Source organism: Ambystoma mexicanum, chromosome 1q, assembly GCF_040938575.1.
Source record: "Ambystoma mexicanum isolate Mex_15411 chromosome 1q, UKY_AmexF1_1, whole genome shotgun sequence".
Lineage (NCBI taxonomy): Eukaryota > Metazoa > Chordata > Amphibia > Caudata > Ambystomatidae > Ambystoma > Ambystoma mexicanum.
Genome location: NC_090922.1, coordinates 19,714,758 through 19,740,935, shown reverse-complemented (window position 1 = coordinate 19,740,935; position 26,178 = coordinate 19,714,758). Strand labels below are relative to the sequence as shown.

The window sequence follows — 26,178 nt, the reverse complement described above, 5'->3', positions numbered from 1 at the left end:
GCCCGGATGCGGGGTGGAAGACGAGGTAGACATCTTCACGAAGAAAGACTTCACTTTACGAACAGGTTCGAAGAACCAAGAAAGAACAGAAACTCCAAAGAGTCGAGGCGTGCCGAGATCTCCGAAACGAACACGTTCACGGAAAAAACGGAACTGAGGCTACGGGCGTCGTGCGTCCTACTTATAAACATCCAGTGACGTTGGCCGTGGGAGGAGGTCCTCGAGGGCGGCATATCGACGTAGGAGCCGAAGATTTTCTGAAGCAGCACAGCTGTGGTGATTACATGTCATAGATATGGAATACGTCGGAGGACCCAATCCCCTCGAAAAAGAGGTCAGCCAGGCCACAGCCTGATCAGTGATACCCAGGTTGTCACAGAGACAATTGAGCAGGGTGGTATGGTTGACCTTGTCGAAGGCAGAGGAGACATCAAGTAGGATGAGGACACAGGGAATGTTTCGAGGTTGGAGAGCAGGTCTTCATGGATGTTGAGGACAGCAGTTTTCAGGCTTCTGGCAGCTCTGAAGCCAGACTGATGGTCATGGAGGAAGCCAACAGAGTCAAAATGAAGATTAAGCCGGGAGATGGCCAGCTTTTCCATGAGCTTACCCAAAAAGCGAGTAATGGAAATTGGGCGGTAGTTTGCCGGACATGATGATGGATCAGCAGTGGATTTCTTGAGGAGAGGATGCACAAGGGAGTGCTTAAGAGGGGAGGGGAAAGAGCCAGAGGCAAAGGAGAGGTTGCAGAAATCAGCAGGGGCCGGAGCAAGGGTGTCAATGTGGCCCTTAATGGTTTTAGAGGAACAGGGATGGACCAGTTTTGATGAGGTTTTCATAGATCGGACTTGTATAGCTACCTCATCAAGGGAGAAAAAAGGAAAGGAGGAGAAAGGGGGAGGAGAGGTAGCTGAGGGAGGGTCAGCAAGCTGAGAAGGAGAGGGGGCAGGAGGAGCACAGGATAGGGTGGACAGGAGGTCCTGGGTTTTAGAGATAAAGTCAGAGGCAAGGGCATTGCAAAGAGCCTAGGAGGTGAGAGGAGGGGTGTAGACTGCAGCAGGGTTGGCCAGCTCCTTGCAGATTTTGAAGAGTTCGGCCGAATTGGCGTAGCAGCAGCCAGACTGAGAAGAGAACGACGGATGAAGGAAATGCATTCTCAAAGAGAAGAAAGAAACATGGTACCACTCTCCCTACAGTAAAGGCCAGGCCTGAGGGCCGGGGTCACGCTGTCATCAGTCGCTGAGCAGTTGTAGATGTAGTTGTCGGTGGCAGGAAACGAACGATGCAGCAGTCGAGAAAATTGTTGAAGTTGACTAAAGGACCGTAGTCCGTGGGAATAGATATAGCAATATAAACTCTTATGAGCTCTGCATAAACAACCAACTAGGTTGGTGGAAAAAAACAATCTAGTGGGATCTCCATGCGTGTGGAATTTTGGATCCACTACGTGTCATATTAAGGATAGTGTTACAGTCACGCCCATGTCGACCACCCTTTTGATCCTCGAAAAAAGGGTGCAAGACTCTGCGATTACCACTCGATATCAGACTATATACACAGCATGTGATTCTAAGCAGATCCACAAGCATCAGAAACAGATAGATATGAGCTCCAGCAGCTATTTGAAACTATGCACAGAGTAGGTATTCTTTGATCTGAAGATGCATGCTTTGGTCACCAGATTGCAGATAGTCTTCTTGAATGTTCAAACCCACCCTTTGTGTGTAGAAATGGGTGCCCTAAAAGAGTCTTCTGGGACAGAAGAATCAGAGACTTGGGTGTATTGACTAAGAGTCTTACTCTGCCACAATAGCAGTGGTATTGACTGATATCTTAACTGCACTGGGCCCACCCAGTCACCTGCCTGCACTCTATGTAGGGGAAGATGTGCATCCTCTGCCTACGAAGGTGCACTAAATCTGGGGCAAGGCACTTAGTGAAGACTCATGGTGAGCGCAGGCTGAAGAGCAGAACACGGAACAGAAGGTGCAGCCTCTTGATGAGAAAACCTAAGCAAAGATCCCTGAGCAGGTAGAATGGAGAAATGAAAATAAGCAACCTGAAGGCCTATTATGGTTAGGTAGTGTTCGGCCAATACCCGAGGGGTAGCACTTGGAGCATGGTTGTCATTTTAACTTGTACTTTTTAATGCATTTGTTAAGGAGATAGAATTAGAAGTAGAATTGGGTATCAATTGACCTTTAGTAGAAGTAAATACATGCAGTATAAACTAGACTGTCTTTGCTGCAAAGCAATCCGCTCTGCTGCACCATTTAGCCTAGGACAGGCGGATGAGCCGTATGTTATTTAAACAAATACTGCAGCATGATCCTGATATAAATGCTGTGGCATCCCCATGTCCATGGTGATTGCCAGAACATGGGATTCTCCACTCCCTCCACCTCCTCAGGGTTTAAAATGTACAGCAAGGGGTTATTTGTAGTGTCGCGAGAAGTAATAGTGGGTGCTCTGCCTGCTCACCATGCGGGATTGGCAGGGGCTAGTAGAAGACCGCTGCTGGTACATGCCAGAGGGCAGCGGGAACGGACCTGGAAGCTGTTTCAGCGCTATCAGGTTATAAAATTGCAGCAAAAATGTTGCCGGTAAAATAAATCACGGCTGTGGTTTGACCCGGTAAAGATGTACCCCATTATACCATTTAAGGGGAGCGGGGGTTGCAGGGGTGTCCCCCGCTCCGCTCAAAAATTGTATAATGTGTCTGGGGGTTGCAGGGGTGTCCCCCGCTTCCTTTACATGATTGTGGCGCAAAAAAGCACAGCATTTTTGCTGCAATATTTTGTATTCACTGCCATTTTTGCCACGATTTTAAGACATGGAACCGTTTCAGCAGACCTGGAAAAAAAAAAATTGCACCACAAAGCAAAATCCACAGGATAGGTGAGAAGTGCCACGATTCCCTCAAGGAGCTGATGGTTTGGCAGTGTCCTTGTCTGTTTTGATGCCTTTAGCCTCCACCCCAAACCGACTGAAGCCAATATAGGAGATATCTAAAAAACAATCCCGGACTTCAAAGAAAAAGATGGTGGCTTTAATCCATCCTTGGTGGTGCAGGACAGCCCCTTCTGTAAGATCTCTGAAATTGGCAGCCACATCCAAATCAATTTGATGCTCTGCAGATAGCGTGCCTTCATTCAGTAGTGCCGTGACTGCGTTCCTTTCATCTTCCACGAAATGTTCTCGGGGTGGAGATACTGAGTGCTAAAAATCCCTTTTAGATCAGTTGCTGATGGCCAGTGAATTGGCTATCTTAACATTCAGTGATCCCATAGCCAAGATCTTCCATCCAATTGTATTGAACTTGTGGAGTTTCTCAGATGGAATGGACAGAGTTGGCGGAGTGTCATCTGGTGGGTAAGGTGATGGAGGCAGGCCAATGGTTCACCACAGGCACAGAATGGTAGACTCTGGGCACTTGAGTTTCTTATCCCCCTCTTACAGAATAAGAAGTAGATATGATATATGATGAGATGTGTCATTTATAACGCGCCTGCACACAAGTGTTTCTCGGACAAGGGGGAGGGGAGGCAGAGGGAGGACAAAAGAACGGTCTTCCGAGGCCTTGTGTGACTCAGATCGTGCAAGTGCAGGGAGGGGGAGAAGTGCAGGTAACTCAATAAGTGCAGACGGACAGTGGCTCATAACTGCAGAGAGCAGGGAACTGTAGGGTTGCAGCTACAGACCCATAGGTGCTGGGGGCGCACAGTGGCAGTGCAAGGGCAACTAGACATGCAGGAGCTTGGGCCAGAGTTTCATTGGGCGGCCAGGTGACCAGTGTGTGGAGTAGTCCGGGACATCAGCAAGGTAGAGAGAAAGCGGAAGCAAAAAGGAAGGTCTTGAGTTGCTTCCAGAACCAGAGGTATTTCTGCTCAATTTTGAGAGAGGCATGCAGGTTGTACCAGAGGGAGGAAAAAGATCTACCACCCACTCTGCTTACAGAAGCATCCAACTCTCAGAGTTGGAGGTGGATGAGCAGAGGGATCGAGAAGAAAGATGTTTAGGAGGAGAAATTGGAGTTAGTGTAGTCCCAGGCCCCAGAAAGCCTTGTGGGCGATGCAAAGGGTCTTGAACTTGATCCTTGCAGCCACGGGGAGCCAGTGGAAAGATTTCAGAGCTGTTGAGATACGATTCCTGGGCTTGTGGCCAAGAACAAGTCCAGCAGTCCTATTATGGATAAGTTGTAAAGGTCGAAGAGTAGAGACAGATTAAGAAAAAAGGCTGTTGCAAAAGTCCAGCATAGAAAGAACCAGGGCTCTGGAGACAGTGAGCTTTTGGGGTAAAGTAAGAAAGGGCAGAATACCTCTGAGGAGGTTCCGCTGATCGTTTGACTTCTTTGAGAAGTCAGAGATGTGAGGAGAGGGCGTGGAGTCGAAGGTGACACCAAGGTTCTCAGACTCACAGGAAGGGGCAGAAAAAGGGACCAGGGTGGGCGGCCAGAGAGATAGGAAAAGAGGGAGCAGGTGTCTTAATGAGGAAGATCTCAGTCTTACTGGCATTAAGCCAGAGATCATTGGCAGGAAAACCATTCCTGAATTGCGGCCAGACAGTCTGGTATGAGAGAAGGAGCAGAGGTGGCTGTAGGGAGCTTGAAGGAGAGCTGGCTATCATCCGCATAACACTGAAAGTTAGAGCAGAATTTAGCAATGCAGTGGGCAAGAGGTGCCAGGTAAAGGTTGAAAAGCCAGAGAGAAAGGTTAGTACCCTGGGGAACACCACAAGCAGAAAGAGATTAGAAGAGAGGAAAGACCCAAGTTGGAACTGGGAGGGTCGGTCAGTGAGAAAGGAGGTCAACCAGACAGGGCCTGACCAGAGATACCCAGCTTGTCGTGGAGACAATTAAGCAGGTTGGCGTAGTTGACAGGGTCGAAAGCAGAGGATTGATCAAGGAGGATGAGGACAGAAGGAAGATTAAAGTAAAGATTAGAGAGCAGGTCTTCACAGGTGTTCACGAGAGCTGTTTGTGCTTCTGGCTGCTCTGAAGCCAGACACCCAACAGATTCAGTGAGCAGATTGAGCTGGGAGGTGGCCAGCTTTTCCAGATGTTTGCCCAGGAAATGAGTGATGTAGGTAGGGCGATAGGTAGTCATGGGGGAAGGATCGGCAGAGGGGTTCTTTAGAAGGGGGTGCACAAAGGACTAATTAAGGGCAGGGGTTCCAGTGGCAAAACAGTGATCGCAGAAATCGAGCAACAGTGCCACTTTGGTCCTTAATGGTTCTGGAAGAGCACGGGAGAACATACTTTGAGGAGACTTTCATAGATCAGACTTGTCTAGAAACATTGTATGGGGTGAACAGGGGAAAGTAGGAGAAGAGAGGAGGAGAGACAGCCAAAAAAGGGGTAGAGGAGGATGTCAAGAAAAAGTGGACAGGATGTCCTGTGTTTTAGTGGTGAAATGAGAAGCCAGAGCTGTGCAGAGGGCCTGGGAGGGAACAGGAGAGGTAGAGACTGCAACAGGGTTGGCCAGCTCCATGCAGATTTTGAAACATTCAGCCTAGTTGTTAGAGGCTGCAGGCTCTCTTGGAGATGACAGTCTTACACTGCATTTGGAGCAGGTAGCAGGCCAGTTTGTCAGAGGGTGCGCTTGATGCCCTCCACTTCCTCTCAGCCACCCTACACTTGCATTTAAGGCTAGCAAGGTCAGAATGGTACCACGAGTTCCACTTGGATGTGGGCTTCGAACAGTTCCTCATAACAGGGGCCAGGACGTCAAGAGTGTTCTAGTGCGAGTCGGCCAAAGGTGTAGGCGGAAGAGAGAACGTAGCGGCAAAAGCCTCAACTGACACGATTCATGGGCCGGATGACCGAGAAGGTGTGTGGCAGTGCTGGGATCGGCTTGAGCCAAGGGGTAGAGAGAAAGGTGGGAGGAAAAAAGAAAGTGGTCACTCCAAGAGCGAGGAGTGGTGAGAGGGGGGTCTGAAGAGATCAGAACATCCAGGGTGTGCCCTGTAGAGTGAGTCGGGCCAGAGGGAAGAATAGAGAGCGAGAGACTCTGAGGTTGCGAAAGAGCACAGCTGAGGGGCTAGTAGCATTCAGGTGGCTGTTCATGTCTCTGAGGAGGAGAAGTTGAGAGGTAGAAGCAAGGAGGGAGGAGCAGATGTCAGCCCACTCAGAGGAAGAGTCTGACATGGCCAGGCCGCCTGTAGATAGTGGCCACAGTGAGAGGGGGGCCAGGAGAGATAGAGAACCTGGTGACCAGGCATTCAAAGGAGTAGTCATCCTGCGTTGGAATGACAGAGGCAGGGATCCACTCCAGGAAAAAAATCAGGGCTACACAACAACTGGGACGGTTGGCTCTGGGTTCGGAGAGGATCTTGTAGCCATCAGGAAGGAGAGTGTCAAAATTCGTGACAGAGCTGGCCGTGAACCAAGACTCTGTGAGAGTGAGACCATCCAAATCAAGCTCTTCCAGGAAACGGCAGATGTCAGAGGAATGACATCTGCCGTCTCCCAAATCTGCTTGAAGCCCAAATCCAAGTGCAACTCTTGGTACGATTCCGACCTCGCCACCCTTAAACGCAAGTGTGGCGGAGAAGAGGAAGTGGAGGGCATCAGGCCATCCACTGACAAACTGGCCTGCCGCCTGCTACAAAGGCAGTACAGACTCTGTCCTCTCTACGAAGAGAGCCTACATACAAGCCCGCGTCTCTGCAGCATCTAATAACTCAGACAAACTTTTAAAAATCGGCAAGGAGCTGGCCAATCCTGCTTCAGTCTCTACCGCTCCTATTCCCTCCCAGGCCCTTAGCACGGCCTCGACTTCTCATTTCACCACTAAAACTCAGGACATCCTGCCAACTTCCTCCTCCTCTACCACTCCTGGCCCATCTGAGGACATCTCTCGTCCTCCTTCCCCTGTTCACCCCTGATGTTTCTAGACAAGTCTGATCCATGAAAGTCTGGTCATAGCAGGTTCTCCCTTACTCACCAGAACCATCAAGGACCACATCGACACCCTTGCTCCAGCCCTTGCAGATTTCTGCAATCACTAATTTGCCACTGGAACGTTCCCCTCCCCATCAAGCACTCCCTTATGTACCCCTGTCTAAAGAAGCCCTCGGCCAATCCTTCCTCTCCGGCTATCGCCCAATCTCCATCACTCCTTTCCTGAGCAAACACTTAGAAAAGCTGGCCATCTTCCAGTTTAATCTGCATACTGAATCTGTTGTTGTCTCCATGACCACCAGTCTGGCTTCACTGAACACCCGTGCAGACCTGCTCTCTAACCTTGATTCTAACCTTCCTTCTGTCCTCATTCTCCGAGATCTATCCTCTGCTTTTGACATGGTCAACCATGCTATCCTACTCGATTGCCTCTGTGACAACCTGGGTATCACTGATCAGGCCCTGGCCTGGTTGACCACCTTTCTCACTGACCGAACCCCTCAGGTTCAACTGGAGTCTTTCCTCTCTTATATCTCTCCCTCTACTTGTGGTGTCCCCCAGGAGTCCAACCTCTCTCCCTGGCTATCAACCACTACCTGGCACCTGTTGCCCACTGCATCGCTACTTTCTGTTCCAATTTTTAGTGTTATGCGGATGACACCTAGCTCTCTTTCAGGCTCCCCTCAGCCACCTTTGCTCCTTCTTTCATACAAAACTGACTGGCCGCAATGCAGGAATGGTGTGCCATCAACAATCTCTTCCTTAATGCCAATAAGAACGAGATCCTCCTCATTGGGTCTTTCTTTTCTCACTTTCCCCAGAAGCTCACCGTCTCCAGAGCTCTGGTCCTCTCTAGACTGGACTACTGCAACAGCCTCTTTCTAAATCTGCCTGCCTCTATTCTTCCACCTTTACAACTACAGGACTGCAAGACTTTTCCTTGTCCTCAAACCCAGGGATCGAATCTCTCCAGCCCTGAAATCTCTTCACCGGCTCCCCTTTGCTGCAAGGCTCATGTTCAAGACTCTCACCATCGCCTGGGACCGTTCTACCTCCAACTTTCTCTTCCAAAACACCTTCCTTCTCAAGCTCTCGGCTCATCGACCTCCAACTCGGAAGGTCAGACGCTTCTCCAAGCAGAGAGTTGGGGGCAGATCTTTCTCCTCGGCCGAGGCCTCCCTTTGGAACAGCCTCTCTCAAGCTTGAGCAGAACCACCTCCAGTTCCGGAAGCAACTCAAGACCTTCCTCTTTGCTTCTTCCTCTCCCCCTGCTAAACCACCCTGTGAACTCGGGCCCAGGCTCTTGCATGTCCAGGTGCCCCTGCACTGCCTTCGGCTCCCCCAGCACATAAGGGTCTGTACCTGCAACACTACAGTCCCTTCTCTCTGCACTTATGAGCCATCCTATGTCTGCACTGTTAGGGAGAATTCTCCATTTAGGCTGACTTTCCTAACCTAGTGAGTCCCCCAGCAGCTTTGCTGGATTTTTGGGGTTTATTTTTTTCTCCTGCCAAGAGTGAGACTCTTTTACCCTCACTCTTGGACATGATTTGAGTGTGTTTCTTTGGATCTAGATGTGTTTAATGGGCTATGGGGTCTTTTACTCCATAGGGCTTCATGTGTTTTTGTGATGTGTGTTGCACAGCACCCTCAGTGCAGTAACACAGGGGTGTCATAGTGAGCCCCCAATATAGACTCCATACCCTGGGACTGACTACTGTCTCCCAGGGCATGTAAAGTTACCATTGACTTTACTAGTCTCAAATTCTGAACAGAACCAGTACAAACCATCATTGTGGACGTACTGGCCAGGGCAATTAGATTGCCCCGGGGTCTGTTAGTCGAGGGGGCACGTCTCCGTCCCCCCTGATCGAGTTTTGGCTGGTGGCAGTGGATACTACTTTTTATATTCGACCGCGAATATATCTCTATGGGATTTCCCATTGTTCGAGGCTACCAACTTTAATTATTTAATTCCTATAGCCTCGAACATACCGCCGATTTATTTATTTAATATTAATTCTCCGGTTGGTATTTTTTGCCAGAACTCTGTTCTAAAATGGCAGAAGCCCTCCAAAGTGGTGCCACTCTGTCTGGGGTACTTAGGAGGGGTGGAGGGGGATTTAGGCACCCTGGACTAAGTTGCCTAGGCAACTCAAGTCACACTCCGTCCTGATTGGCCCAAGTGGTGAGCCGGCCGGCTCACCACTTAGCATGTTTGAGTGACAGCTAGGCTGAGTGAATGGGGGTTTTCTGCATAAAAGCAGGGCTTTTGGGACTGGAACTTTAGAAGTCGCCACAGGACCTAAGAATCCGACGAGGGAGAAGCTGAGCCGACCTGCTACGACGGCACCACCGGTGGAGCCCTGCTGAACCGTCTCACCACTTTTACCAACGACGGAGGAGATCTCCAGCCCGGAGAGTCTTCTTCATTCGACTGGTGGGGATAACCAGTCTGCTTCCTTTTTCGCTTCCTGGAGCATCTCGTGGCCGCCTTGCCTGTGCCAAGCACCCTGGCAACCGGGATACCACGTTTCACCCCTACTGCGAATCAAAGGGTAGTACCTTTAACCGGAAAACACTGCGGCTGGTTTCTTCCCTGGCAGTGCAACGACCTTCATCTTTCCTCCATGTCGAGAGCTTTTTTTCTGGACGACGCTGCAACTTGCACCCGCTGCCAGGAACAACTGCCCCTGCTGGAGGATCCTTTCCACCCAAGGTACCGTGTTCCGCCTGGCTTCCCTTGCAACCGACTGTACGGGGTAGATTTAGCCCCCGGCTTTCGAACCTGGGTTAGCCTGGGACACCCTGGCTAAACTTTTCTGAGCCTCTCTAAACCCTTTCTGAACTCCCTGCAAGACTTTCAAAGCCTATTGTAATTGTGTGATCTTGAGCGCATTTGTGCTCTGCTCTCTCTAAGAGTGGGCTCGGCCGATGGACTTGGGCTCACCAGTAACTTTTGTCTTTTCTACCTTGCTAAAGTGTTCCAAAGTATTAGAGTGGTGTATCTTCCTACATTCTGCCTTTTCCCCCCCCTTTTTTCGTTAACTTATTGGAGTGCCATCTATAGTTAAGCGCTCACCTCTGTCTGGAAATAAGTGGTGTTAACTAAGACTTGTCTGATAAGGAATAAGGGATGTATATACAATAATAGTAACTGTGTTTAGAGTGATTTACAATAATAGTGCTGGAGTGTTTCAATAAGTGTGTTTTTAAATAAATAATTATATACCTTGATACCAAAGCTCTGGTCAAGTGTTTGCTTGTGCTATTGTATCTGAGTTCCTATTGTGTATACTTTGCATACTGCCTAACTCTTCTTAAGGGATGTCGGACTGCTCAGCCACAGCTACCCGGTAAATATGGGTGGTACAGACTGCTACCAAGTGGGTTTACTGCTAACACCTGTAGTCCTAAATCTTTTGCAGTGTTCCCAAAGGGAACTGCACAGGTTTCTGCCTAACATGCACTTATTGAGTTATACGCACTTATCCCTTCCCCTCACTTCTTCCCCGCACTTGCGCGGTCCGAATGACAAGGCCTAGTAGGATTGTTGTTTTTGTCCTCCCTGTGTTTCCCCATCCTTATCTTGTCGCGCCTAGAAACACTGTGTACAGGCACATTATACATGCCATATCATACCATAAGGCGCAGGAAGAGTCTACCAAAAAGGAGGAGATGGCATGAGGGCTCTGGACCAAGATGGTACCATTTAAGTAGACATTAATGATGGTCTTAGAGGAGTGGAAGGGGGGCCACCATTAACAGGAGATGAGAAAAAAGGAGAGAGAGAACAGAGACCATATGTGGAGTCCACAGGCGTGGAGAGGGAACAACAAGAGGATGTTGGTAAGGGTCTGTCTTGAGGAAGCACTGATGTAGCTATCAGTGATAGGGAGGCCTGGGTTGGAGACCAGTATGTCCCTTTTGAGCTTCTTCCTGCCAGACTTAGTGAGAGGCATAGGATAGTCGTTAAAATAGCAGTTAGAGAAGATAGGGGAGACAAGGCAGTATAGAGAGTGTGGGGTCAAAGGGAGGGCCCAAGCAGGATGGGGAGGGGGGTGAATGCTGGGGGCAGACAGGAGGGGGGCAGACAGGAGGGTGGGGGACATACAACAGAGAGGGGAGCCCAACACAGACCAAGAACAACCATGAACTACAATATCAAGGTGCGATACAGAAACCCAACTCAACAAGGCACAATACACAACCAAGGAACCTAGACGTAGCAGAATACAGGTAATGCAATGGTACAGTAGAGAAAAAAAGAACAATGGAGTGACCGGGGAAACCACGCTTGTGATGACAACACAATAGGTTAGAGAACTAAGGGACAAAAGAGGCGAAAGGAAGGTAGGGGAAATGCTGGGAGGAGAAGCGTCGACAGGATTCGGGGGGGCCTAAGAAGTGAAGGGGCACACGTGACCTAGGTTGCGAGGGAGCGCACACAGCCCAAGTAGTTGTGGGCCCTGATGCGAGGGAGCGCACGCGGCCTAAGGTGCGAGGAAACGCATGCGGCCTAACTGCGAGGGAGCGCACGTAGGCAGGGGAGAAAGACCAGCGTATGGGGGAGGGGGTGGGACCGGTTCCAGGGAGAAGTGCATGTGCAGAGGGAGAGGGGCATCAGGTCAGGGGGGTGCGTGGAGTGTAGCAGTGCTAACTCTTCCCCGAAACCACTTACCTTGCGACACAGAAAGGAGGGTGAAGTCGTCCATGATCACAATCTGCGCTGCTACCCCATCGACGCCAAACACCTGCGCCGCTCACCACTGCGGCCTTGTGCTGCGAGGGCTTTGCCGCAGAAGGTCCGATCCTCGGTTCTTAAAGGGTCGGAAGCGTGGATGTAGCATAGCTTGCTATGTGTAATCGGGCAGCGTCTCCTGCCCCCTGCGTTGCTCAACACCACGGCCTTATCCTGTGAGGGCAAGCTCTGAATGTGGGATTAGGCCATCTGAAATATCATAATGTGCTGTTCTGTTTTTTCTCAGTCACATCTATGATAGGGAAAGGATTCATTTCCCTTGGATGTCCTCAAGATTGAAGAGAACTGCTGCTTGGGACATCATTCAATGAAATTAAATAATGTTGTCAAATGGCAACTAGTTTGTAGGACTGGCCCCAGGAATTTGCATGGGTGCAATTAAGTCATCCGATTTGTCATTAGAGTAAAGATCATTTTACAAAGTAGCTACCTTCTGTCCATACACCTCAAAACCCATTCTGTTGTCAGGCAGAGTAGGACTACTAACTTTATATCAATTTTCTGAAGGGGGCATGCATAGATCGAGAAGGAATGAACACCCAGGTGGGTTGGCGGAACCGCAGCTGAATGGGTCCTTAGAAACCAAGGATTTTCAATTATGGTTACCTTTAGAACTCGTCCATACCCTTCTCATGGATCCCAGCAACAGATTATCAAATTCATCATCCTCTCGTGTACAGGGAGTGGCCCCAAAAGGGACCTGCAGGGGAGCATCATCTTCAGAGGACTGCATATAAGGATATGTCTCTCAAAAGATGTGTAGTAGTGTCCCCTACACAGGGCATAACAATGCCATTCCACAAAAAGAAGAAGGGTTGTCTGGTGAATCTGTGCCACCGTCTGTTAAACTTGAGGTACTGTTGACCGAATCCAGGATTGTGTTAACAGGTTGTCCATCCCAGATGCATCGTCTTCCTCTGCCTTCGATAAAGGGCAGTCTTTCATTGATGGAGGTTGAGTGGACAAAGGTAATTGAATTGTAGACAGGAGCTTTATGCTCATCGACTGAGGTCTCAGACAAAAGCAGCCAACTCTTGTGAGAGGGACAGTACACTATGTTCTGACTGAAAGTGTGCGCGCACAGGGCACCATTGACAAGCTGCCCATATTGCAGAGGACGATTTGTCTGTCAACTGCTTGTGCCCCACAAATGCTCTAGGTGAAGCTTCATTGTAGATCATGCAGGGACTTCACTAATGGACGAGGTTGTAGTGGTCAGTATTTTCACTAAGAGCATACCTGTATGATGCACCCATCAACATTTCAATTGCTTACGTTTCCCTCATGATTCGGGCACACACATTCAGAACTTTAAGGAAATCCCACTGTGTTCTCCTCGAGACACGTCTTCCTGCAGCGTATCGCTACTAAAGTTATGTTCACCCTATATCGAGCTAGAACTGCCTTTGGAATAAGGGAATTGTCCAGCCTCAAAGCAAGATGGGTGGGAGACGTGGGTGTACTTTAATCCAAAGTATGGGTGGAGGCGCTGATGTTCCCAAGTGAAATCGCAATCTCGGCTAGGCTTCGGCTAATACAGCTTAAAGTACCACAGAGTGTACTACCACCCACACTTCTTTATTCAATATAGGGGAATACTGAACATGCCATTTACAGTGTGGGGGAACCAAGGGGACTTTATTTAATATTTTATGGGAGTGTGTGCTTGTTTGCCCTTCTTGGAGAAGATGCCTGGACCGGTTGAACGCGTTTCTGTTCACTGACATACCGGAAGAACTGAAACAAACACTGCTGGTGGTATTGGAGGGGGTGGGGGGTACATTGGGGGTGAGGAATCCTTGTATACTTGTTATGAAAAAAAATTCCCATCCACTGCTGTTGGTCTGATTAAACTGACTATTGTGGCAAGGTAGGGGGATACAAATTTGGCATGTGGGTTTCTGAGGTTAACATGTGCATATCCCTGTCCAGACAAAACTCAGAAAAAAAAGAGGAAATGGGAGGATTACCAGGGGGTGATATGATCTTCTGTATTTGCGGTTTCACATTTGGTTCATATTACCAGACTGTCTTTTAACAGATGTATACACTCTGTTCCCTGAAGAGTTGTACCCTATCATGTTTTTCAAAAATCAATAAAATGGGTTATAAAACATGTGCCTCAGGAAAGTTGACAGATCCTTGTCAGATTCCTTACATGCTTAGGCTTCGAAAGGTCTGAGGCATGAGTAAAACCTCACGCGAGTTTCGTTGCACCACATATTGCACTGTTTTTTAATTTTACCCTCCTGGAGGAGAGGTGTTCTGTCCTTTGAAAGGGCCCTCTTGGGAGGAGTATCGTCTTTAACCTGACCTTTGAAAGGGTAAGCTGTAATCGAGTAGAGATTTTAATGTTAGGTTGGACAATGAAATTGTGATGTTTGTACAACAGAATTATTGCAGATGATATGACTATACCTAGGCTATAATTGATGCTAACGGTGCCAGTAAGAGGAGCTTGTAATTAAAACATATTTAAACTAAATAGAGCTTTCAGAACCACTATATGTGTCGGTGCCACTCAGAGGAGTTGGCTTATATTGTATGTGTGTTGTGATGTTCTCCAGGGAAAACCTACCCTCTGTATTAAAAAAATGTGAAGTCTCTCCAAGTGTGTTATATAGGGAATCATTCGACTATGTGAATCTATGAAAGATCCAATGCTGGAGAAAGTGTTGACTTTCAAAACAGACACCCAAGGAATTAGTAAAACAGTTCAAAGTTCTATCATGAGACATGTTGAAATGCCTAAGCAGTTTGAGTGTTTTTATCTTTTGCCTTCAAAACTGCCAACCCAAACTAAGAAATCTTTCCAAGACCGGCTAGCACTGAGAGACACAGATAACAAACTGTTGGGAGAAACTGAATCTAATCTACAAACATCTACAGCGGTTGGATCACTTATTTATGTACCAATTCCCAGAGAATTAGATTTAATTTCCCCATGAAAATGGCATATGAAAACTATGAAATGATAGTTTCAGGCCTATATACTAATTTGAAGACTCTGCCCTCTGGTGGCGTGGAGTATAGTTGACTTCACGTGGTTGGCCCTTGAACAGCCTTTTATACTTCCAAAAGGGTGCAGACATATTAACACATGCCAAATGCAAAAGTGAAACATGATTACATGTTAAATGTTCACAAAAGCTTCAATGTTTTTACAGGGTAAAAACTACCCAAACCAGATGCATATTATGTGATAGAAAATGGTGAAATCTTACCGGACAAACTGATCCCTTCCCCCAACAGCAAAGTGATGAGTATTTGCAGGATTCACATAAATGGTGTATAGACCAATTTTTTTCTCCTCCTTGGTCACGACCAGTTTACTTCATTTTCAAGGAGTTTGTGGTAAATGCGCACAAAAAGATTGAATAAAAAGTGCAGAACACTACATTAAAATATTTTCTGAAAGATGAGCAAGAATAGCAAAGCAGGAGACGGTTTGGCTCCTTTGCTATCAAACACTTCACAATAATGCTTGAACAGAAAAGTATTTTGTATACACAAAGTTAGCTCAGCAGAGGCAATAGCAGGGCAAGCCCAGCCATTGCATCGACTTTGACAGAATAAAAAGCTACTCAGTTGCTTTCTCAAGACAGTGATCACAGGGAAAACATTAACTTGTCAGGCATTCACTACCATCCTCCTTTCTAGTTTAACTTGTAATGCTATCCACATTTTTTTTTTCTTTATTAAAAAAAATATATGGGACACTTTAAAAAAAAAGAAAAGCACAAGTTACCAACTGGTAACGTTCTTTCGACTGGATGTTCCTCCAACGATTTCCACATCTTTGACATGTAATGTCCACTGCGGTGTACTTCGGAAACGTTTTCAGCAGAGGGCGCCATGCGTCAATGGCGTCGGGTCAAAGTCCCCCGAAGGCCTCAGTCGAGGACGATGTCACAGGATGTTATAAATAAGACGCACAGCGCCCATAGCCTCAGTTTAAGTTTTTTCCCCTCAGAACGTATGGCACCAGTCTCATGCCTGCTTGACTGCACTTAGATAATGGTTGTGTTGAGCTATCCCTTGATAGTGCGCCGAAAAATAATGGAATGGCAAGTAGTGATGATTAATCAATTCCTGTTTATTTTTGTGATGTTAGAGCCTTTGTGGATGACACGTGTTTCGGCAGAGCTGCCTTTATCGAATCCAGGCTATATAGATAGCTCATAAGTCACTGCATAATGCATAAAGGTGCTGAAGTTCACAGGGATGAATCCCTCCTGATACAAAGAAGTCCTCCGTATGTACGAGTGCCACTCGTACATACGGAGGACTTCTTTGTATCAGGAGGGATTCATCCCTGTGAACTTCAGCACCTTTATGCATTATGCAGTGACTTATGAGCTATCTATATAGCCTGGATTCGATAAAGGCAGCTCTGCCGAAACACGTGTCATCCACAAAGGCTCTAACATCACAAAAATAAACAGGAATTGATTAATCATCACTACTTGCCATTTCATTATTTTTCGGCGCACTATCAAGGGATAGCTCAACACAACCATTATATATTGTCACAAACGGAGTGGAGGGACTCTAAGTCTCCGTAGTAGCTAAACCTGGTGCGACGCAAGATCTTTAACATCACCTCAACTCTCATGGACAAACCCTTTTAATTTAACGGGGCGCGTAGGTACTGCAGCAGGTGTCATCACAAACAGTCCCTCACCAAGAATGCTTGACTGCACTTAGCCTTGTGGAAGCGGAAGCTGCAATCGCATAGGAAATTCTCCTGAGGGGCAGGCTGGGAGGGTGATGTGGAATACTTTGGAGGAACATCCAGTCGAAAGAACGTTACCAGTTGGTAAGTAACTTCGAATGGATTGTGTCCTCCAACGTATTCCACATCTTTGACAGACTCCCAAAACAGTACCAGTAAATGGAGGAGGGGAAAAGAAGTACCCAATTAGATTGCGGAATAAAGACTGCCTTCCCAAAGGCCATATCCTGACCATGGATAGTATCCAGGGAATAATGTTTTACAAAGGAGTGGATGGAAGCCCATGAAGCAGCATCACAAATATTCCTAATAGGAACACCCCTCTGAAGGGCGGTGGAAGTAGCCACGCCCCTAGTGGAATGAGCTCTCAACCCTTCAGGAGGGTTCTTACCCGCCAATTGATAACATTCCGTAATGGTGAGGATAATCCACCTGGACAAGGTCTGTTTGGTAACAGCCTGGCCCAATCGGATCATCCACTCTGACCCTGGACATCCTAGAAATGTAAAAGCTCAGAGCTCTCTTACGATCCAACCGATTGAGTTGCTCCTCTTCCTTACCAGGATGAGGAGGAGGGTAGAAAGATGGAAGAACCACCTTTTGACTCAAATGGTATTCAGAAACTACCTTAGGTAGAAAGGAAGGACATACTCTCAGTACAACCCTGTCCTTGTGAAACACAGTAAAGGGTGGCTTAGATGAAAGTGCCTGCAATTCACTCACTCAGCGGGCGGAAGTAACCACAACCAAGAACACAGTCTTGAAGGACAGTAATCTCAAAGGACAAGAGTGGAAAGGTTCAAACGGAGCACCCATGAGAAATTTCAAAGCCAAATTCAAATCCCAAACTGGCACCTGGAAAGGGGGCAGCGGGAATACATTAGTCAGTCCTTTAAGAAACTGAGAAATCAAAGGAATCTTAAAATAAGAACATTCCTCAGACGAGCGCTCAAAGATAGACCGCGCCGCCAGGTAACCCTTAATGGTACCCACTTGAAGGCCCCTGTGGGCCAAAGAAAGTAAAGACAAAACCATAGTAATGGAGCACTGAAAAGGATCAACATTGTGATCTCTGCACCAGTCGCAGAACGTACGCCAACGGCAACGGTACAGGGATTTTGTCGCAGGGCGCACGGCCGAAAGCAACACCCCCATCACGTCATCCGGGAGGTCCCAATCCTTGTACCTCAACCTTTCATATACCAAGAGTGAAGGTTGAGAGTCTTGACCTCTGGATGGAGAACCCGATTCCCCCCAGCCCCCCTCTCGCGAGAGCAGATCATCTCGGCTGGGAAGACTGGGAAGACGGCGTGGAGGACAGATGGACATTTCTAGAAGGTCCGGGTACCACGCCCTCCTGGCCCAATCCAGAGCAATGAGGATCATGTGGGAACCGAACCTCCGTAACCTCTGCAATACTTGAGGAATGACGGGGACTGGAGGAAACGCATACAGCAGTGGGAATGACCAATCCACCACGAACGCGTCTCCTAAGGCTCCTGTTGGAGGAAATTCCCTTGAGCAGAATCTCTTGCACTTCCGGTTGCCACTGGTGGCGAAGAGATCCACTAGCGGGGTTCCCCAACGGGCAAAGATCTCCTGAAAGACTTCCTGAGCCAACTCCCATTCGTGGGAGACCATGCTCTGCCTGCTCAGAGTGTCCGCCACCGCATTTTCATCTCCAGCCAGATGAACTGCCGAGATCGAAATTTCCTGCTGCATGGCCCAGAACCAGAGCTGCATTATTTCTCTGCACAACGGAAGTGACCCTACCCCGTCCCCTTTTTGTTGAGGTAATGCACGGCCACTGTGTTGTCCGTCATGATCAGGATACTCCTCCCCCGTACAGAGGGCAAAAAAGCCTTCAGGGCTAGCCTGACAGCCCACAACTCTAACAGACTGATGTGGAGTTTGGACTTCGACGGAGACCAACGACTGCTGGCGGTCAAGTCGTTGGAATGAGCACCTCACCCTATGAGGGAAGCATCTGTCACTAACGTCACCTCCCGCCACGGTTGCCAAAACTGTTTCCCGTTCATCAAGTTCCCTTAGTTGGCTCACCACAGAAGATCCTGGGAGACCAAGAGTGGAATCTGAACGGGATCCGACATCTTCCCAGAGAACTGTGACCACTGCATCTTGAGAGCCCACTGCAGGGATCTCTTCCGCAGCCGGGCCTCTGGCACCAGAAAAATGCAGGAGGCCATGAGGCCAAGCAACCTTAAGAATTCGAAAGTCGGGAGACTCTGGGCATGTTGAAACTTGTCCACCATCTGCACAATGGCATGAGCCCTTACCTTGGGAGGTGAACACTTCCACAAGGACGTGTCTAGAACAGCCCCCATGTACTGGAGCTGTTGGGAAGGTGTCAGATGCGACTTCTTGAAATTCAGGGAGAATCCCAGCCTGTGGAGGCTGTGGCAGGTGACACAGAGATGATCCAACGCCAGCTCGGGAGAGCGTGCCCGGATCAGCCAGTCGTCCGGTAGGGGTAGACGTGAATCCCCCCCTCGCCTGAGGTACACTGCTGCCACCACCACCATTAGTTTGGTGAAGACCCTTGGTGCGGAGGTCAATCCGAGCGGCAGGCACCGAAACTGAAAGTGCGAGTTGCCAGCCGCAAACCTCAGGTGCTTCCTGTCGGCGGGATGAATCGGCATATTAAAGTAAGCATCCTTGAGGTCCAGAGACACCAACCAATCCTGAAGTTGAAGGGTCTGGAGGACTTGAGAAAGAGTAACCATCTTTAACTTGTCCTTCCTGAGAAGTTTGTTCAACCAACGCAAGTCCATGATGGGTCTCAATCCACCGTCTTTCTTCGGAATAAAAAATAAGGGGAATACCATCCCTTGTTCCTCTCCGTTACAGGCACCAGTTTTTATAACGCCTTTCTCCAGCAGGCTCAAACTTTCCTGCGCAAGGAGTGGAACCGGAAGCTTCAAAGAGTTTCCCCGGTGGATTGTCACGAAGCCGCTGAAGGAAGGGAAGGCAGTAGCCGTGGGCAATGGTATCCAGAACCCACGCATCTGAAGTAATGGCACGCCATTCTTCGATATGCTGAGACAGTCTGCCCCAACCGGCGAACCATGGGACATGGCCTCACGACTGTTTGGAAGCGGCTGCAGCAGTGCCTGAAGGCAAAGATGCAGCTGCCTGAGCGGTTTTGGCACCACGATTTCCCAGACCACTACGGGTACTCTTTTGCTGGCCCCTGTGACTGGTGGCCCCCCTCGTTCTACCAAAGGAGGAGTAGTAATGAAAGGAATCTCCCCTCCACTGCTGTCCCCTAGGACGAAAAGGCGAAGGTTGAAGCACTGCTGCGATAAAAAATTTTGCTGCAGCTTTTGAGGTCTGCAACCTCTCAAGGCTCTTGTCAGCCTTGCTGCCAAACAAATGTGCACCATCAAAGGGCATGTTCAGAAGACTGTCCTGCACATCCGGAGCAAACCCCGACTTCCACAACCACGCAAATCTGCATAGAACGGTGCTCGCAGCCATGGATCGGCTAACACTGTCGGCCGTATCCAAACCGAACTGAAGGGATTCACACATGGCAACCTTGCCATCCTGCACAAGAGCAAGGAACCCATCCCTTCCTTCCCCCTCGGAAATCTGCTCAGCCGCCAAAGAAACAATTCCACAGAGTGTGTGAAAACCTTGCCAAGGCACACGTGGAGTTGGACGATTTCAGGGCAATGCTCCCAGCAGAAAACTCCTTCCAGGCCCAACGGTCAAAGCGCTTGTCGTCCCTATCCAGAGGGATGGTAGGGTACGCTGCCTGCCTCGAGGTGGCCGTAGCTGCCTGAACCACCAAACTCTCGGAAGTGGGGTGAGTAGCTCGATAGCTGGGGTCACAAATGGAAGGGCGGTATTTCTTGGTCAAAGACCTATTAACAGCTGGAAGAGATTCTGGGGATTGCCAAGCAGCTGCCACCCTTTTCTACAAGGTAAGATGCAATGACAAAACAGGGTCAGAGAACGGATATTGATCCAAGATGTCCGTCAGATCATCCTGCCCAAAGTCTTCAGGAGGACTAGTCCAGCCCAGATACTCCAAAACTCGCGCCATGAGCCTCCTATAAGAAGACTCTGCATGAGCCCCAGGCTTAGGCTTACCGAATTTCACTTCCGCCAAAGTGTCCAGCACACTGGCATCATGGAGGGTCTGCCTCAACTCCTCCAACTGACTGTCTCCAGAAAAAAGTGGATCAACAAGGTCAACAGGTTCCTCAACCTCAGACCGTTCCTCCTCTTCATAAATATCATCCAGAGGGAGTAGAAACCCAGGTCTGGGGACAGAAGAGGGCCTGGAGGCCAAAACCAGCCTCACAGACTTCGACGTAGCCTTCCTTGGAGGATCCATGATATCCGGATACTCCAATGGCAAATTTCGAGAAAAAATCCTTGAAGGCGCTGGTAGCACCGAAGGCTTCGATGTCGAGAGCAGCAACAACCTCGACGTTGAGATCGCCGAAGGCGTAGACAGCACCGTAGGCTGATACGACGGCAAGGCGTTGATGTCCCAATCGGACGGACACCACGCCAAACGAGTCGACACGGCCCTGAGCCCTCAACCGGTTACTGTGTTCTCGCCAGAGACAAGGACCGAGACCTAGAGACAAGTCTCTTCGGCTCTTTGATTCCTTGTTCGTATGGGACCTCGAAAGCTCCGATGCGAGGCACGTCGTGTACCCGAGCCACAGTGCGAGACCGATCCTGGCCGTCTTCGTCAGAAGGCGCGACCAGACCCGTGCCCTGCGATTGAAAAATTGCTGACATGGATTGTTTAAACGGTGCCCATTCCTCCAGAGTCGAGGATTTCGTAGGGCACGTAACCTTCCTTGAGGCACCATCCTCCGAGGAGGACAGGGAAGGTGACCGGTGACGGCGCTTCCTAGAGTGCCGGGACGAGGAGGACGAGTGGCGGTATCCACTCCGGGACCGAGATCCCCGGGACTCCTTCCGATGCGGAAAGTCGCCCCTCGAGTTGTCGGTGGACACCCCCTTGGACTTGGAAGTCCGGGACTTAACAGGCTTAGAGCCCCTGCCTACCTGGAGCTCCCCCTTCCGGAAGGCCTTGGCAGTCGGCGACTGGCCTTTCGAGCAGTTGTCAGTGTTGTGCGACTCACCCAGGCACCACAAACAAATGTGGTGGGAGTTGGTGAGCGACATCTTCGACTTGCAGTCCCGGCAGGTCTTAAACCCAGACCGCGGAGTCGGAGGGGTCGAAGAGAAAGACATCGTAATGATGAACACATGAGGCGTGCCGAGTCTCACGAAGTTAGCACTTTTGAGGCAAAAACGGAACTGAGGTTACAGGCTTAGTGCGTCCTATTTATAACATCCTGTGACGTCTTCATCAATCGAGGCCTCGAGGGATATTGACCAGACGCCATCGACGCAGGACCCCCTCTGCCGAAAAAGTTTCCAAAGTGCACAGCTGTGGAATAAGTTGGAGGACACAATCCATTCGAAATGTTCATTAGGGGTGTCAAGTAAAACATTCCATCGTAGTGCCTAGCGTCAGCCTTTACAATAGCTTACCTACTTTAGGAGAACTATGATCCTTGTCGATCATGATTAATCAAACACTTTTAAGCAATACAACAAAATATATGTCTTTAATGTGCTGTAGAATAATGAGCTGGAAATGGTATACATACGATGCAGGACGGTCTTGTCTAAGGTCGATGGAAAAAACAACAGAGTCTTCACCCGCAGATAAAAATGTGCATGGGGAATCTGGTTCTAGGGCGAGCTGTCGTAGGAAAATAAAGTGTGTGAATAAATGCTCTAGCCATCCAAAAAATGTATTCAGCTTCCATCATTAAAAGTCAACACTAACATTTAAACATCACAACATAACCTCCAATACAAAACCCTAAAATAAACACCAACAGCTTGAACATACAAAAGTTAAAACTTTAGATAACATTGCCTCACGAATAAAGCCTACCACATTATTTAACTGCATATCATGGCTGTTCAAGATCGCATGTAATGCTTCCGTTCTCTGTCCAACTGTAGGTCTGCATAAATGCAGTCTGATGAGACGTTTCCATAAAGGAAAGGTTCACTCAGGTGTTGGTGTTAAATTTGACCAATCTTAACTGCATCCGCATCGCACTATATACTGAGGTATTACAAATCTTTTTTTTTTTACAGAGCATAACTTACATTTTGAACGATTAATATCTGTGAAACCCATATGTTACCATTGCCATTTTATGTCTCCAGCCCGATCAACCCAAGTTGTAGGGCCCTGAGGGCAATAAATCAGAACACTTCCTGACTTCTGACATCAGCTGCCACAATCGCTATGCAATGCCCCTGGTCCTTGCGTTACTGAAAAATGGCTCCAACCACAGTGTACGCATTCACACAATCACGTTTCTCCACGCAAAGAATGAAGACACTCACTCATGCAATCCATAACCACATATATTACTCAATGTCTTCACTCAAAAAACATTTTTCATTATTATTTAATGCAGAAACAGTTAAGGAAGTCGAGGCATTAAACTAACTTGGTTTTGTATTAAAAATCTAATTCTGAAATACATAGATGGGATGTATTCAAATAGTGTCTGACCACAATACAAAAACCTAAAGAGGTGATGGCTGGAAGGTTTACAATGAATCATAACCTCTGGTATTGCTCTGGGCAACCCTCCAGACCACTCTTCTTCGCCTGCCAAGCCATTACAGAAGGGAAAAGACCATATGCAAATCAGGCTTGGCCCCACCCCAAAAGGGGCAGTCCAGTCCGAACTGCAAGGTCACATCCCTTCTGCACAAGACCACAAGTGTCCCCAAACATGTTTTGGCCTTCTTGGGCCTCATCAGTGAGGAGTAGCCTGAGCCTCTAGGCCCAGCTGGCACAGCACCCACGTCTGGGCATTTGTGGGTCCTGTGAAGAACGATGGTCTGGAGGGTTGCCCAGAGTAATGCCAGAGGTTAAGATGTATTCTAAGCCTTCCAGCCATCACCTCTTTTGTTTTGCTATTGTCACCCTGAGAGGGACGGGTATGCCCAGACATGGGTCCCGTGCCTGCTAGGCCCAGAGACCCAAGCTACTCTTCACTGATGACGCCCAACAAGGGTGAAACATGTCTGGGGATGCTTGTGGTCTCAAGCAGAAGGGATGTGACCTAGCAGTTCGGGATGCACTAGCCCTTTGGGGGTCGGACCAAGCCCGATTTGCATATGGTCTTTCCCCTTTTGTAACTGCTTGGCAGGGGAAGAACGATGGTCTGGAGCGTTGCCCAGAGCAACGCCAGAGGTTAAGATTTATTCTAAACATTCCAGCCATCCCCTCTTTTGTTTTGCTATTGACCACCACAATAGCAAATAAATGCCATCTTTTAAATTTAGAATCGAAGTCCACATTGCTCCAAGAACGTGTGCCCAATCATGCAATACATTTTCTTTCTTGTAACAGCGAATCGCTTCATTTTAATATTTATCCTACATGTTGTTTCCCTTCAAAAGCGTTGCACAAATGTCCAGTAGTTAGTCCATATGTCTCAACCCTATATCCCTATTAAACCATTTAGTTTTAAATTTGTGGAGCATCAGGATTCAAAATCACTTGTAATTTGCAATGCACGATAGACCCATATGCAAATCCATCTCTCTCAACCATTTGTGCGTGTGGGTGAAAACAACCTATTTTAGGGTTGCCGTGAAAGACTAAAGAAATATCGAGGCTTAGTACCACAAAATGTAATACGCTAATCACGGGTCGAAAGATACAAGTATCTTTATTTCTGTACAGAAATCAAAGCAAAACAGATAGCTATCTGGCTCGCAACACCTTGCAGTGTGTACCAGCAGACACAGTGAGGGGTGAGAGTGCTGTACATCTTAATGCAGGTTCTTTTCAAAATAATTCCAATCATTGTCCAGCCCCTCTCCAAACTAATAATTTACATGCTAGGGTTGGTGCCCAGTTCACACAACAAATGACATTATTGTTTAACATATTTAACAAGTTTGCTTGTCCATGAAGATACAATGGCAGTGCTGGGCTCATATTAATCCTAGTTTCAAGAAAGAACACAATATATTGCAACCACAGGACAAGGTTTGAGTTTGCTCTACATTGTTCTGTTGTTTAGATGAGGATGAGGATGAGGCTTGCAAGCGCGGACAACACTTGAATTGCAGTTCGTACAAGTCGCAAGGTTTCTTTGCACAGAACAAAACAGTCTGCTCTCGGTCAGCCTAAATGTTGACGCAACTCAAAAGGTTGATCGGCTCGGCTATAGTTGAAAACCCAGTCCACCATTTTAGGACACAAAGCAAGAGTTAAAATCAAAATGGCAGATAGTTCTTAAAATGGCGGCGAAGTGGATTACAAATCGGAGCATTTCAAACAAGGTCTTCTACACAACGCGAATGGGCTAAGGCCAATATTCATAGCAAGACGGATTATATGAATACAGTTTAACAAACCCTCCTTTTGGCCTAAGCCAAGAAAATTACTCAACCATTTGTTTTATTGAAAAACCCAGCCTCAATGTCCGTACATCCTGAATCACATTCTTCAGAAAGATCAATTTCCATAAGTTCCTTGATAGTAATATCCTTCATTACTAAAGCATTAGTAGTTTTCTTAGGCGTATGCACCTTTGGTCCTTGTGCACCTATCATTTGTGCACAACATCCTCCTAACACTGAACGTATGGCAGGGAGACATTGTACACAATAACAACAAAACAGCAGAATACCAAGAACTATCATTAGGACTGCAAAGAATTTCCAACCCCACGATCGTAGTAAGTCCCAGAACCAAGCACTAAGATCCCAGTTTCCCTTTGGGACATGTACTTCAGTACACAAGGTATGCAGGATTTGTATTGCCTTGAATATGGTAGGGGAGGAGTCAGGACCAAAACACAACACGCAGATCCCACCAATTTGCATACCCCACCGCACTCAGCTAGGATGATGTCTAACACCATCCTATTTTGGAGGGCCACTAGTCTAATTGCCTTTTGCTCCAGCGTCATGTTGTACAGCATATCAGTGGTCCTATTGATGGTCTTTTCCAGTACCCTTGCTAGTCCTCTAATAGCTTCAGGATTCATTATCTGTACCCAAAATGGCACAAAGGATTTTGCTACATCACCCATGACTTGTGAAGGTGTGTCACCATTCTCATCCCGCCTTGGACAAGCTCTAGAAATTTCAAGGGTGGTAGCCACCTATACCCATGGTAACAAGATACCCAAGTAACAAGTACCCTGCCAATCTCTAGGTAACCAAGGATAAGCTTCATTGCCGCAAACAAAATAAACAGGATTTCCTACATACAAAAGGTCTGTCCTCACTGGTTAGATTCGCAATGTTAGTACAAACCTCAAATGTACCCATTGGCTGAGAACCTTCCCTTTGTATACAGAAAGAAACAGAGTTGGGGCTATGATTAATAGTATAAGGAGGCATGAGGAAATCAGTGATTGAAAAGGTTGAGAGTCTATCAGAAGGCCTAATAGAAGCAACATTGAGTTTGCTTCTATTTGCAAAGAGAGAACATCCCAGAGGTGATAAGACTCTTTTCAAATTAATTCAGATTAGTCCCATCAAAGTTCCCAGAAATACTATCATTCCAACAACCAAAGAATAATGCCCTGAGCGAGGCATAGCATGCAGTAGTTAAAGGAAAAGGATGAATATACCAGCCCAGTCCCTTTTCCCCCCCGTGTTGTGGCAAGTGTGAACACATCCAGCAATGTGTTCTGTTCAGAATCACATGGGTCGCATTCATGATCATTA

The 26,178-nt window shown here is 47.9% G+C and overlaps 1 protein-coding gene across 4 annotated transcripts in view; it reads right to left on the bottom strand.

Moving 5' to 3' along the window:
* The window catches only part of DCAF8 (DDB1 and CUL4 associated factor 8), a 1,562,653-nt gene that overhangs the window by 942,057 nt on the left and 594,418 nt on the right, over positions 1 to 26,178 (bottom strand). For all 4 annotated transcript variants that reach the window (XM_069635433.1, XM_069635432.1, XM_069635430.1 and 1 more), the window contains exons 5-6: positions 22,062 to 22,156; positions 14,888 to 14,995 (exon numbers count right to left, since the gene is read on the bottom strand). In XM_069635433.1, coding sequence (XP_069491534.1) covers positions 14,888 to 14,995; positions 22,062 to 22,156 — 203 coding nt within the window. The remainder of the gene's footprint in view (positions 1 to 14,887; positions 14,996 to 22,061; positions 22,157 to 26,178) is intronic.